The following is a 14,464-nucleotide window of genomic DNA, read 5'->3' on the forward strand; positions in this document are numbered from 1 at the left end:
GGTAGAAGCCACCAGAAAGAGAAACTGCAGGGCGTTGAGAAGCTGAGGATGGGGCTCCAAGCAGCAAAAGCACTCTTGTTGGCAGAATCTCAGGAGGAAAGATTAAACCATCAGGAGGTGAGCAGTCATTGAAGCAGTCCAAGTTGGAGTGACATTTGGAGGGAATTCAGAGACTAGATATACAAAAGTAAAGACTTGAAATCCCTCATGAGAAAGACAGAGTTTTAGCGAGATTGTACTACTCACAGTGGACACTCATATCTGGGTAGGTTGCTGAGAATTCCGTAGGATCTGCCTTGGTTGCATTGCCATTTATTGTGCAGTGTAGTGTGTTCGACCACAGTTTGCCTGTTAATTCACATGTACCTCATGTTATTCTGAATGTTGGAGTATAAGATAGATTTAAATTGTTTTACTTTTCTGACTTTGTATAGTAATATTTATTTTGTTTGAAAACCGTGGAATCTTGTGGCTTTATTCTCTTAGTAAGCGCCAGGGATTTTAAATTTTGTCTACTTTGAACAAAAAGCTACTGGTCCCTAACTGGATCGTAACAAGTCTGATAGTGTTAGAATGGCTTACTCTGATGGAACGATAACGCCTTTTAATTTGTTTTTGAACTACTTTATTCTCACCTTTGGCTGATGTAGCTTACCTGCACTATATTTGAAAATGATTAAAAGTTCTCCAATTTTACTGTAACAAGCAACTATTGGGAGGTGGAGCCTCCATTAATATCTCCATCATCAACTATGATAGGGCCCAGCATGTGAGTGCAAGGCCAAAGTACTTGTTAATGTTTTCAGCCAAAAGTGTTGAGTGGACAGCCCTTCTCTGGCTCTGCTCCAAGAAGTAACCATTATAGGTGCCAGTGTACAACCAATTATGATCATACAACCAATTTGGATCACTCCATCTCTGGGTGCACTGGACACAACAAAGCCATGGACCAAGGCAACATCCCACTTTAGTACAGAAGACCTATGCCACAGAAGTAACACTCCCTCCAGTAAAGCTGTTGTAGTACAGTTATGTTGTTGGCATTTATGTGACAGTATGGAAGATTGTCCGCTTCACGAAGCACGTCAAATCCAGCTGATTAATGTCCTATTCAGCTCCTCCTGATCAGCAGTAAAGTGCATTTAAGTCACCAATAGTGCCATCCAGTGGTACCCAATCACTTGTATGTATCTCACTGATGCTCAGTTCTGGTTTTGCTAGAGCCACTTAGATAATTAGATAATCAGTTTAATCACAGAATCAGAATACAGAATTCTTATGGTGTAGAAGGAGGCCATTCAGCTCATCGTGTCTGGACCAGCTGTCTGAACACTCTAACTTAGTGTCAATCTCCTGCCTTTCCCCTGTAACCTTGCGCATTGTTTCTATTTCACAAATCATCCAAAGTCCTCTTGAATGCCTCAATTCAACGTGCCTCCACCACACTTCCAGGCAGTGCATTCCAAACCCTAACTACTTCCTGTGTGAAAAAGTTTATTGCAAAAAATCATCATGGCGATATGTGCCAAATTGTGATGACGATACAAATAAAACAAGTAATCATAATTCATAATGTAGTTATAGGCAAGCATTAAAATAAAAACAACATATAAAATAAGAAAAAGTTTGCACAATTATGAACATTTCAGTATACAAATAATTGCAAAGTGTTGCAAAATGCATGTCTTAATTTACAGAATATAAATAAAAGGTATTTTGCACTTTGCATTTTGTATTAAAGCCCATAGATCATATATTATCAGGTTGAGTTCCTTAAATTCTCAATCATTTGAGTTTTATAAAGTAGTGGATTGGGCTGTCTCATAGTCTATTCGTTCTATATCTTATTTGCGGAATGGTACCTCTTCTCCTTAATTGCATCGCACTTGGCTGTAGATTTCATCACAATCTTGTTCCAGAATGGAAAATGAGCTGAATGCTTGAGAGGTAAGTGTAGCTTCCATTGACAGGATGGCACCAAGAAATTCTAAAAGACTAAGTTAATTTAGGGTCAAAGGGAAACCTGTCCTTTGACTAGACTCACTTGATGTCAATGCCGGCAACAACTTGTAATTATATAACACTTCTAATATAACAGAATATGAACATACGAACAAGGAGTAGGCCATTAGCCCTTCAAACCTGCTCCACCATTTAATAAGATCATGGCTGATCTTATAGTAACCTGAAATCTGCATCCTGCCTACCCCGATAACCTATCACCCCCTTGCTTACCAAGAATCTATCCACCTCTGCCTTAAAAATATTCAAAGACTCTGCTTCCATTGCTTTTTCAGGAAGAGAGTTCCAAAGACTCATGACCCTCTGCGTGAAAAAATTTCACCTCATCTCTGTTGTAAATGGGTAACCCCTTATTTTTAAACAGTGACCCCCTAGTTCTAGATTCTTCCACAAAAGGAAACATCCTCTCCACATCCACCCTGTCTAGACCCCTCAGTATCTTAAATGTTTCAACCAAGTCGCCTCTTACTCTTCTAAACTCCAGTGGATACAAGCCTAGTCTGTCCAACCTGTCCTCATAAGACAACCCACCCATTTCAGGTATTAGTCTGGTAAACCACTTCTGCGCTGCTTCCAACGCGTTTACACCTTTCCTTAAATAAGGTGACCAATACTGAACACAGTACTCGAAATGTGATCTCACAAGTGCTTTGTACAACTGAAGCATAACTTCCCTACTTTTGTATTCAATTCCCCTTGCAATAAATAATAACATTCTATTAGCTTTTCTAACTACTTGCAGTACTTGCATAATAACCTTTTGTGATTCATGCACTAGGACATCCAGATCCCTCTGCACATCAGAGCTCTGCAATCTCTCGTCATTTAGATGATATACTTCTCTTTTATTCTTCATGCCAAAATGGACAATTTCACATTTTCTTGATGTCTCGAATGTTTCAGGGTGCTTAACAAGAGTGGTTTCAATGAAAACATTATTAAACCACAGAAGGAGATATCAGGGCATTTAGCCAAAAGCCTGATCATAGAGAGAGAGGTTTTAAGCAGGACCTTGAAAGGTGACAGAGTAGAGTGGTGGAGAGGTTTAGGGAGGGAATTCCAGAACTTACAATCTAGATCTCTGAAAGCCAGGACCGCCATTAATGGAGCAGTTAAATTAAGGGTTGCAAGAGGCCAGAATCATAGAATGGTTACAGCACAGAAGGAGGCCATTCAACTCATCATGTCCATGCCAGCTCTCTACAAGAGCAACTCACCAAGAGCACCTCCAAATCCTTACCCCAGAGCCCTGAAAATTTTTACCCTTCAGATGTTGATCATATTCCCCCCTGAATCCCATGACTGAATCTGCCTCCAGCACACATCCAGGCAGAGCACTTCTGATCCCAACCATTTGCTGTGAGAGAAAGGTTTTCCTCATGTTGCCATTGCTTCCGCTACCAACTACCCAAAATCTGTGCCTCCTCGTACCCGACTCTTCAACCAATGGGAGCAGCCTCTCTCCATCCACACTGCTCATGACTCTAAACACCTCCACCGAATCTCCCCTCAACCTTCTCCTCTCCAAGGAGAACAGCCCCAGCTTCTCCAATCTATCCCCCTAACTGAAGCGCCTCAACTCTGGACCTATTCTCTTGAATTTTCCTGCACCTTATCAAATGCCTTCTCACCTCCGAGTCATAAGGTTGTGGGTTCATATCCCACTGTAGTGACTTAAACACTTAATCTAGGTTGACATATCAGGGCAGTACTGAGGGAGCACTGCACTGGTGGTGTTGTCTTTTATGTATTAAGTGCAGCCCTTTTAAGAGCTGCTTTCAAACTCTGACCACTATGTAAATAAAAGCAAAATATGGCAGAAGCTGGAAATCTAAAATAAAAACAAAGTGCAGGAAAACAGACCACTATGTGCCCCAGATGATTCTTGTAGATAACTCTTTCCAAGGGACAGCACATGTATGATGGGCCAAATGGCCTTTTGTACTGTAAGGTTTTATGGTTCAATACCCTCCTTGCTGGCTATCTTTTAGTAAATTCTGAGAGACTAAAGTTCTGATTTATAATTCCTTCACAAGATCTGATCCATTCTATATGAGGTAGGTCCACTGCATCTTGTGCATTACTGACTGACACCTACAGTAGATTGTCACACTGTTGTATACCTTCTCAAGCAATTTCCTTATCAATTTCAAGTGAATATCAGCAGTCGTTACTCTGAATCCTTGGGCTGGACCAATGCAAGCCACTTATAGCAAAGGCATTGAAGCACTTATTTCATTTACATTTACCTGTGCGTTGTCACGATTATAGACATGTTGACACCGCCACCCTTCATTTTCTTGCAAATTTGCTCTGGCGCATCAGCAAGGCCTAAAAGATTGTAATCGCGTTGGTTAAAAAACTGCAAACTTTTGGGTTTTAATGAATTACAGGCATGAGGACATAATGTGCTTACCTTCTATAGCTTTTATTGCTGTTGATCCCACCGCCTGAACAAAGCTCCAACCACAAAGCAGACCCCACCCCACCTACCCTGTCCCAAGTATGAGAGCTCTCATGACAAGTTTACCACCTGTTGTTTGAGGTGAGGAAGAGGGTTGTGCTCTTTTTGGGTGCTTTATTATGATTTTATATGCATCTCTGGCTTTTTAAAATTTACCCTCAGCATTTATTTACCGCCCTGCATTTCCTGTTTGTTTGAATGTACAAGTCAGATTTTTAAAAATTGTAAAAGCTCCCCACTGACAGGCCCTTAAACACATTAAACAGAATTGGAGGAGTGCTGAGATCTCAAAGGCTTTGTAAGGCTGGAGGAGGTTAGAGATAGGGGCCGTGAAAACAAGAATGAGAATTTGAATTTGAGGCACTCTTTGAGGGGGAGTGGGTGTAGGTCAGCAAGCACAAGTTGATGGTTTAATGAGAATTGGAGGAGTTAAGATATAGGCAGCAGATTTTGGATGAGCACGAGTTTACAAAGGATGGAACTTGGAAGGCCAGCCAAGAAAGCATTGGAATAGTCAATTCTAGAGATAACAAAGGCAGGGGAGAGGGTTTCATCAATTGATGAGCTGAGGGCTGGGAATCAGGTGGTGTTATGGAGGTGCAAATAGCCAACCTTGGTGATGGAATGGAAATGTGATTCGAAGATAACCTCAAAGTCAAACAAAACAGCAAGTTTATGAGTGGCCTGGGTCAACTTCGGACAATTGCCAGGGGTGAAAATGGAGCCCAGAGTATGCAGGTTGTGGCGAGGACCAAAGACAATGGATTCAGTCTTCCTAATATATATTTGGAGAAAATTGAACATAGGACAGTCTGACAAATCAGACAAAATGGAAGGATCCAGAGAGGTGACGGTGCGATAAGCTGAGTGTTGTCAGTGTACATGTGCAACCTGCTGGGTATGTTTTTGGATGATATCACTAAGAGCTTGTAGATGAGAAATAAAGGGGAGCAACAGTAGATCCTTGGTTGAACTGCAGAGGCAATAAAGCGGAGTGGGAAGAGAAGCTGTTTCAGGTCATTCTCTGATTCCATTCTTGTTTATGAATTTGTAGCCAATCAACTGAACAACAGAGGAGAGGCATTGGAGAAGGTTGTGTTGCAGATGGGTCGAGAAGGAAGGATATTTTACCATGATCACCGTCACACAGATGTCATTTGTAACTTTAAGGGTCATTTCAGTACTTTGGCAGGGCTGGAAACCTGACTGGAGGGATTCATACATTGAAGTCAGGGAAAGATGGGCATGAATTTGGTAGGCAACGCCACATTCAGGGACTTTGGAGAGGAAAGGGAGGTTAGATTTTGGGAAGTAATTTGTAAGGACAGATAGGTGAAGGGATTTTTTTGAGTGGGGTGAAGGCAGCATATTTGCAAGGTGATGGAGAGGCAATCCCTGAGGAGAGGGAATCATTAATAATATCAACTGACGATGGGTCCTGGAGGGGAACTTGGATGATCAACATTTTGGTTGGCATAGGGTCAAAGAAGCAGGAGGTAGGCCTTATGGACAAACTGAACTTGTAAAGAACAAGGCAGGAGATGGGGTAGAAGCTAGAGAGAGACTGCATTTGGGGCTAGAACGCTGGCTACCTTAGGAAAAATTTAGCCCAGTGACCTAGAGGAAGGGAGGAAAACTGCAGAGGCAGCTGAATGGATGGTCTTGACCTTTGACAAAAAAGTCCATGAGCTCTTCACATCTTTTGTTGTAATTGAGGATGGAGGAGCCAGGGGTGGTTTAAGAAAATAGTTTGTGGTGATAAAAGGAAGCCAGAGGTTATGTTTGCATTCCTGACTGCCTTTTGAATAGTGAGCAATTCTAACAATAAAGAGCAGGACTCGTTAACATCATTTGGCTCAGCCCAATCTGATGATGGATAGTGAAACCAGTTGTCTGCCAGGGGTATTCAAATCTATATGCATTGGACTTAAGGAAGAATAGGTGGGGTATACTAGGGGAGCCACCTGGATGAGAGAGAAAGTAATGGTTTTCATGGGCTTGGTTGCATCAGAATTGGTGGAAAGAGTGTGATTTAGCAAATTGGTAGCTGCAGAACTGTCATGATGAATTATAGGCCAAAGGCTGGATAGTTGGGAAATTGAAAATGCAGTGGTATGTGACTTAAGGCGAGTTTTTTCCAGGCTGAACGCACAAAGAAGTGGGTTGCATGGTTGGAGGAGAAAAATATTCATGCAAAGAAATGATCAAAGAACATTAGAGATAGGAGCAGGGGTAGGTCATTTGGCTCTTCCAGCCTGCTCTGCCATTCATTTGGGGACATAAATGATCTTCTACCTTGAGGTAGGCCTGTTTTATATGGTGGGAGAGTGTTAGGGAGGAAAGGAGGACAGTGAGCTTGGAGAAGAGAGCACAAGAGGAGTTGAAATGGAAGTTGAAATCATCAAGACGAGGAGTCACTTGGTGTCGAGGTTGAGATTGGAAAGCAGGGAAGATATCTCTGTGTGGAACGTAGTGTGATGCCTGAATGAGAAGCCTGTGGGGTGGAATAAGGTTCAAAGGAGGCGAAGTTACCAGAGGAGCAGGGAGTCAGATCAGGGTGTGATTTAGAGATGAGGGCTGCATGTGGTGATTTGAGCAGGGTAAGTGGTGAAAAGTATAGTCAAGCAGGGAAGCTTTTATCAGAGGGAATGTTCCATCTTCCCTCAGCCACGTCTCCATCAAGACCATGGTGTTAATGTGATCATCCACACTAAGCTCATAGAAAGCAAAGACCTTTTTCGCAAGTTAAAGTTTGTTTTGAAAGGAGAAGCAGAGAGGGGAGATAATAGCTAATTCACTGGCAGCTTCTACAGGGCCAGAGCTGGGAGCGATGTAAAGGACGGTAGGAGGTTTGGCAAGATTGCTCCCGCCAGGCAAGCATAGTAGAGAGAATAGGATGGGGCATTTGGGGTTTCTGCTCAGTATAACCATCTTTATCTCCTAGTTGGCAGAGGCCAATGACTTCAGCAACATGAGCTGCTGTAGAGATTTCTTGGGGAAGTATCCTTGGCATGGCCATCTTCAGCTGCTTCATTGATGATATTGGGCCGCTCACTGACTATTCCATAAAGTTCAATTCCATTCTCAATTTCTTGTATCATGAAGCAGCCTAAGCCAACAAAATACATGCTTGAGTTGACGAGTTGTAGGCAATGTTAGTGCCACACAAGTTCCAGGCAGTTTGCAACTCCCAACAACAAAAGGCTGTGATACCTCTCCCTGATCTTTTAATGGTAGTATCATCACATAATCTTCCACCATGAATATTTTGATGGGGGGTTGCCATTGAGCAGATGCCTACCTGGATCAGCCATATCAATAGCTACAGAAGTTGAGTAAAGACTGGTACTCTGTAATGAGTGGTTCAATGTCCTTGTCCCCAACTCTGCATCATTGCCACTTACTCAATCCCCTTCCTTGGACACTGTATCCAATTGAATTGGCATCCTATTCAACTCTCAACTGAGTTTTCAACCCCATATCCTCTCCATTGCAAGGACCATGTACTTCAGCCTCCATAAAATTACATACCTCTGCCCAACCTCAGCTTATCTGCTGTTGAAGCCCTCATCCAGGCCCTGGACACCTCCAAACTCCATTGCCATTGTTGTCTTGATGGTGTTACAGTTAAGGGGTTTATCAGATTCTGTTATGTTTTAGAGCTGTGTTTTAATTTAAGTCAAAATGAAAATAGTCATGTGACCTGTTCTGAAGTCTGCCTGACAGCAAGCCTGGGTAGTTTGATTGTTAGAGATTAAAGGGGGGCCCAAATTGTTTTACTGGGAAGAAGGTGCAAGGTGTTTACACTTGGAGACAATGGCAGCAGTCCGTATGCTAATAATGGATAGACTGAGTGTCTCCAAAGTGCCAGAAAAGTGTTGAGAATGTCAAGTTGTCAACAATCCACTTTAAACTGTCCTTTTTCTTCCAAGATAAAAGAGAGTTCGAGGTCTCAAGAATAGCTAATCAGCATTTCTACCTCGAAACAGGGCTTATATTATTCACATGCCCACGACGATGGGCTTTAAGAGGGGAAGGGTCTAAGATACCGCTGAAAACTCACAGACAAGGAGAGGGAAAGCAACTATAGGCAGCAAGATGCTGTGGTACACTGCAGGAATGAGGGTCGGAACTTATGGGTTTGAAAAGACCAAATTCATAAGAATTTAAACCAGGCTGGAAGATTCGCCTAGCTTACGCTAAGAGAAGAATCTCCAGAGAAAGTCTTTCATCGTGAAAGTTCTTAGATTAGAAGTTCTCAGACTGAGAAAGGGAAAGAACAGAAGTAAACTCTCAGGAGTTAAGAATCACCTTGGACTGGTTCTAGGAGAATTGAATGTCTACTTGAAGGACAGTGTGAAGTGTATCTGTGAAATATGTTTTCAATGTTCTGTTTTGTGGGTTAATGTAAAAGTTGCCTACAAAGACAATGTTTAGTCAATAGGGCTTTTAGAGTCTTGTCACAGTAGTTGTCTTAAAACATGAAATCTTGTGTTATCCTTTCAGCTATTTACTGTAAGTTTGAATTGCTTTTTAAAAGTTATCAGCCTCTGCAGGGATTGTAATAATGGCTTCTAAACTCTAGCTCAACCAAAACTCAACATATCCTTTTGTGTTCACTTATCACCTTTTTCCCTGATGACTTGCATTGGCCCATGGTCCACAAACACCTTAAATTTAAGATTCGTCTTGTGTTTAAATTCTTCCATGGCTTTCTTCCTCCTTACCTCAGTAATCTCCAGCCCTTCAAACCTGCTCTGTCCCATACCTGAACATCTTTTGCATCTGTACAATTGGCACCTGTGCCTTCAGATCATCTATTTATTGTTGCTCAAATTCTTGAGATACCTTGCCCTTTCAGGGTAGCCTGAGGTAGACTGGGCACTTTTCAAGCTGAAGTGAAGGCCTTAGATCCACTCATGAGTTTGTCATGTGACATACAGCGTGAAATGCTCTGATGAGGGTAGCCATTATCCCACAGGATGCCTTTGATGTGCCTTATTTCGGCATAGAGCTTACATGGTGAGCAAATGACTTAGGTCCCAATTACAAGGTTGCAATAAGGCCAATCTTATTGAATGTGGAACTGTAAGAATCCCAACGCATACAATGGCCAATGAAGGTAGGCTTGGGTTTGCCGTGGTCTACCGGCAAAAATGTCTCCCTTTTATTTCAGCAATACTCAAGTTCTGTGTTACCTAATGACTATCTTTCAAAGTTACTGAATCAATATCCTGATTTCTTGCATCATTGTAGAAGCACCATCACCAGAATGACTGCAATGCATCAAGAAGGCCCACCATCATATTCGCAGGGCAAGTAACTGTAAGCAATTTGTGGGGCTTCATCAATGTTATCCCCGTCTAGAGAACGAATAAAAACTAATGAAGTTGTGGCCTGAACTCTTGTGTGAAATTGTTTTATAATTAGTTGTCGGTGTTATTTATTTTTGTCTGGTATTAAGCATAATTTGTTGTTATCCTGACATGAAAGCATTGATCAGTTTGTGTGCTTATCACAATCTCTCATATACTATATTTGCTAAATTTAGGGTTCGTTGTCAGGATTATTGAAATTTCCAGAAGAACATACTTTTATAGGAAAAACACCTGGTGTAGCCATGAGCACTTGTAAACATTTCTGTTGTGTATTCATGAAATATCATGTTTGTTCTTTGAACAACGTCAATCCATCAACAACCTGACTAGATTTTAAACGTCCAAAGTCTGGAGTAATTGCAAATCCTTTTACTATTTTATTGTTTACTATTTTGGACCACCTTATGTTGTATTTGTTCTCCAATCCTCTCTGTTGGGAATAAAATATTTTCATTTACAAAGGTTAACCTATATGAATGATGGCTTTAGTCATTAAGTGTTGACCCTATAGAAGAATTTATGAGACTAGTCAAACGTTTATCTTGTTCTTCAGTGAAGTATGTGTAGATAATCAAATAATAAGGGTATGACTGAGTTTTAGCAGATTATACTGTTGACAGAAAAACCATGAAGTTTAGTGCTGAAACTGATTGATAGATTTTTGCTGTAGCATTCAACTGAAAATGCTTGGCTTGATATAAAATTCTATTGATGATACCTTAGGTCCAGAAGTCAGACAGCACATGGAAATCGATGTAAAACTATTTTGATGCAAATAGGGTCCTCCTATTATTTGTCTCAATTTGGTGAATTGGGATTTTACATTAATCACATTTATATTTTGAGTTGCTATGTGATGACTTCGAGGAAGCCTTTTTGTAGAATTATCCACATGAAACCTCTTAGGCAAAGTACTAGTTCAATCTTGAACTATGTTGGAATGTTTCTGTTGTTCTCCAATATTCAGCTGCTCTTTGCTTTTAGTTTCCCAGTACTATGTAACAAAATTTACAGAAATTTTTTTTTTCCTTGTGGTTGAAAGGAAACAGTTGATTTGTCGGCATTCTGTTACTAAATCCTTGAGCCTGTGTTGCCTTTAATAATCAGCTCATGAACTGATAAGTAAAGAAAATTACACATTGAAGTAATTAACAACAGTATGCTTGTTTTTAGTTAAAAGCATATCATGGAAGATACACTTGGATTGCAGAGTGCTGGCTTTGTAAATGTATGATTTTGTGATGGGGTTCTGCCTGTTCTCTTCCAGGGAATTAGTGGTAAAAGGTGCACAATCCTATTTCACGCTGTACCTTTTACAATCAACAGGGAAGCATATTTGCTCATTAGCCTAAAATGTAGTCAAACCAGGTCCGAAAGGTGATGGTATGCTAAATAGTTATACCCCTATTAGATTTTTAAAAATTGCGTTATTAAATTATATACCATATTGCTTAAAGCTCATCCACGGTCTTTATCTCAATCCTAAAGAAAACACTGTTACTGACATTTTCTCATTTTCTGTTTCTTTCTTGCTAATAGACATGGAGTGGCTATGGAATCAGGATGCCTCTCGAGACCTCCTATTAGCGATTCATCCACCAAACTACATCGTTCTTTGGAATGCAGATACAGGCACCAAATTGTGGAAGAAAAGCTATGCAGAAAACATACTTTCCTTTTCGTTTGATCCTTTTGAGCTATCAAATCTAACTTGTAAGTTGATTCCTCTTTCTCCTTAAATAGAAGGTAGTGCATGCAAAGTAAGACATTTCATTTGGCAAGGCAGGATTAAAACTTGATTTGCTATTATAGTGGAACATCCTTCTAATTAAATTATTTCTGTAGAACAATTATAATACACAATCTATTACAATTTAATAATTTACAATAACTGAAATGTAATGGATTAAATTTTAAACCCTGAGGGATTATAGAGGGTATCCCTATCTTGGGGATTCACAAGAAATAAGCTGCAAGTTTATTTTCCTATAAACCTTAAACAAGCCTTAGAAACTATTCATCTCTGATTCAATATATTGAATAATTAGGGTGTTGGAAACATTTGACAATGTGGTGAAAGAGAAATTAGGGATAGGCAATAAATGCTGGCCTAGCCAGCAGTGCCCACATCCCATGAATGAATAAAGAAAAACATATCTTTTCCTGGTTTCACAACTGCACAGAATTTGGTAAGAAATGTAAAAATGGTTGACCTAGTTTTGTTGGGGAGGTGCTTGCGAGCGACTACATTTTAAAAAAGAAAAACATAAAGATGTTCAGTTGCAGTGTCCTTGTGTGACTTCCCTACTTTCATGTTAATGCGGAGTAGAACTTCATCTTGTTTTCTACCACTTTCAGTGCCAGTTCAGCATTCCTAGGCTGACATATTGTTACACTTGCTACTCTGAAACTAGGGGCAGGAGTTTCGGGTTGTCGGCCGGGTGCAGCAGGCGGGCCGGGAGTAGCTGGGAAACGGCCAGCCAATGTGAAAGGCGCGTTGAGAAGCTCAGCGCTGCCGGGGTGGAGGCAGGAGGAGGGCGAGTACCGAAGTCTGCGCATGCGCGGGGGAGCAGGAAATGATAGCCCCCTGAAGGCAGAGAGCTGCCTCAGGGAGCTGAAGAGTATAAAATGCTTAACTAAAGATGTGGAAAATGTGAGAAAAATGTCCGCACATAGGAGTCTCTCACATGAACATAGACATCATAAAAATTCTGTCAAAACATTTTTACTTTTTTTTAATTAACATCAGAAGCCTCATCCTGCCCATGGATGAGGTTTCCTCAAAAATGCAAAGGCCGCCTGACCAATTTGCCTGCCCGCCAACTGTAAGGTTGGAGAGGCAGCGAAAAATTGCAGTTAATTAATTGATTAATGGCCTTTATAGGCCTCCTAATTGTCAGTGGGCGCGCTGCCGACTCTTTCGTGTGTCCGTTGACCCAAGTATCGCCTAAATGCGCAATGATGTAGGGACGCTCACCCAACATCATCATGGGCTGTTTTACACCTGACCAGGTTGGGCGTGCGTCCGCCCGTGGGTGGTAAAATTCTGCCCTAGGTGTGGATTGTGTTGTACAATGCAGACCCATGTGGTACTGCAGGTGGTATATCATTGGATCTTAGGCTGAACCCAGTGAGAGCCCTGTCCTTGTGTAGTTGTTTTATGCTACTTTAGTCTATATTTAATGATTATAATGAAGCCATTCAATTATTCATGCATCTCCTACATAAGGTACTTATTTTGAAATATTGGGATCAGTGTATTAGCAAAGCAACTGAAGTATTATAAAAAATAATTTAAACAGTATTTCACCAAATTCTGGTTCAGAAATCACATATGATGCAATAAGTAAAGCGATAAGTAGTTGGACTGCCTGGACCCTTTTTAAGCTAACTACTTAGTCTTTAGAATTTTGTAAGAATGTAGACGTGCTTGCTGGCTCCCAAAGTACTAAAAACTTCAAAGCTGAAGAGTGGAGTTTTTCAAATGTGTATGAATACATATATGTGGAGCCTACTCCTGGCTGAGCTCAGTTATAGATCCAGGATGTGTATTTTTCAGAACAACACTATTTTTCACAGTGCAGATGGCAATCTACATATACTTGCCTAAGTGTTCAGGAGATTATTTTTTTAATCTGAATGTTTCCTACCTAACAAGTACATTGCTGGATTAGTCCTGAGGAATAAAATGGGTCAAGATGAGAGTGTCACAATTGGAGAGCATCTCAGGGATAGTGATCATAGTATTGTAAGGCAAAAATAGAGAAGGACAGGGGCAATATAGAATAAAAATACTTAACTGAAGGAGGGCTAATTTAAGTGAATTGATGGATCTGACCGAGATAAATTGGAGGCAAAAGCTGCAGGGCAGAAGTATAATGGAGCAATGAATCCACTTTAAAGGGGAGATGTTTTGAGTGCATGTTTCCTACATTGCAACAGTGACTACACTTCAAATACTCCTCATTGGCTGTAAAGCGCTTTGGAATATCCAGTGATTGTGAAAGGTGCTATATAAATGCAAGTTTTTCCTTTCAGTCTAGGTGCATCACTACATGGAGGAAAGGAAGGGCACCTGATAGGTTGGTGAATACAGATTCAATTGTAGCCTTCAAAAGGGATTAGATTATGTACTTGAAAGTGAAAAAGTTGCAGGGACGGTAGCTCTTCGAAAGATCCGGTACTGACTCAACGGGCTGAATGCCTCTTCTGTGCTGTACTATTCTATGATCCTATAATTAGAATGGCAGTTTTGCATTGCTGTTCCCTTGTTGAAAATTGAGTTATTTCATGGCTAAGATTATAAGGGCACACGTATTGGACCCTATATTTGGCAAAATCTGCTGGGAGATTGTTTTTTAGTACAAGAAACATTTCCAGAGGTGACACTAAGGAGAGAAAACAAAAACAAATTTGTGTTATACAACATCTTTCTCAACCCCAGGATGTCCCAAAACACTAGAGCCAATGAAGTTTAGAAGAAGAATCACCATTGTAATGTAGGGAAACAATGTGGGGTACAAGAGCATAGTGGTTACATTACTGGTAACAATCCAGGAGTCTCGACTAATCATATAGAGATAGGTGTTCAAATCTCAGT

At 40.8% G+C, this 14,464-nt stretch overlaps 1 protein-coding gene across 3 annotated transcripts in view; it reads left to right on the top strand.

Annotated features, from left to right (window-relative positions):
* Positions 1 to 14,464, top strand: part of wdr11 (WD repeat domain 11) — a 120,405-nt gene that overhangs the window by 21,908 nt on the left and 84,033 nt on the right. For 2 of the 3 annotated variants that reach the window (XM_041209852.1, XM_041209853.1), the window contains exon 4: positions 11,404 to 11,577. In XM_041209852.1, coding sequence (XP_041065786.1) covers positions 11,404 to 11,577 — 174 coding nt within the window. Of the gene's footprint in view, positions 1 to 9,742; positions 9,802 to 11,403; positions 11,578 to 14,464 lie in introns of those variants that run through there. The other variant, XM_041209854.1, reaches the window with a different exon arrangement.

This window comes from Carcharodon carcharias, chromosome 17, assembly GCF_017639515.1.
Source record: "Carcharodon carcharias isolate sCarCar2 chromosome 17, sCarCar2.pri, whole genome shotgun sequence".
In the NCBI taxonomy this organism is placed as follows: Eukaryota; Metazoa; Chordata; class Chondrichthyes; order Lamniformes; family Lamnidae; genus Carcharodon; species Carcharodon carcharias.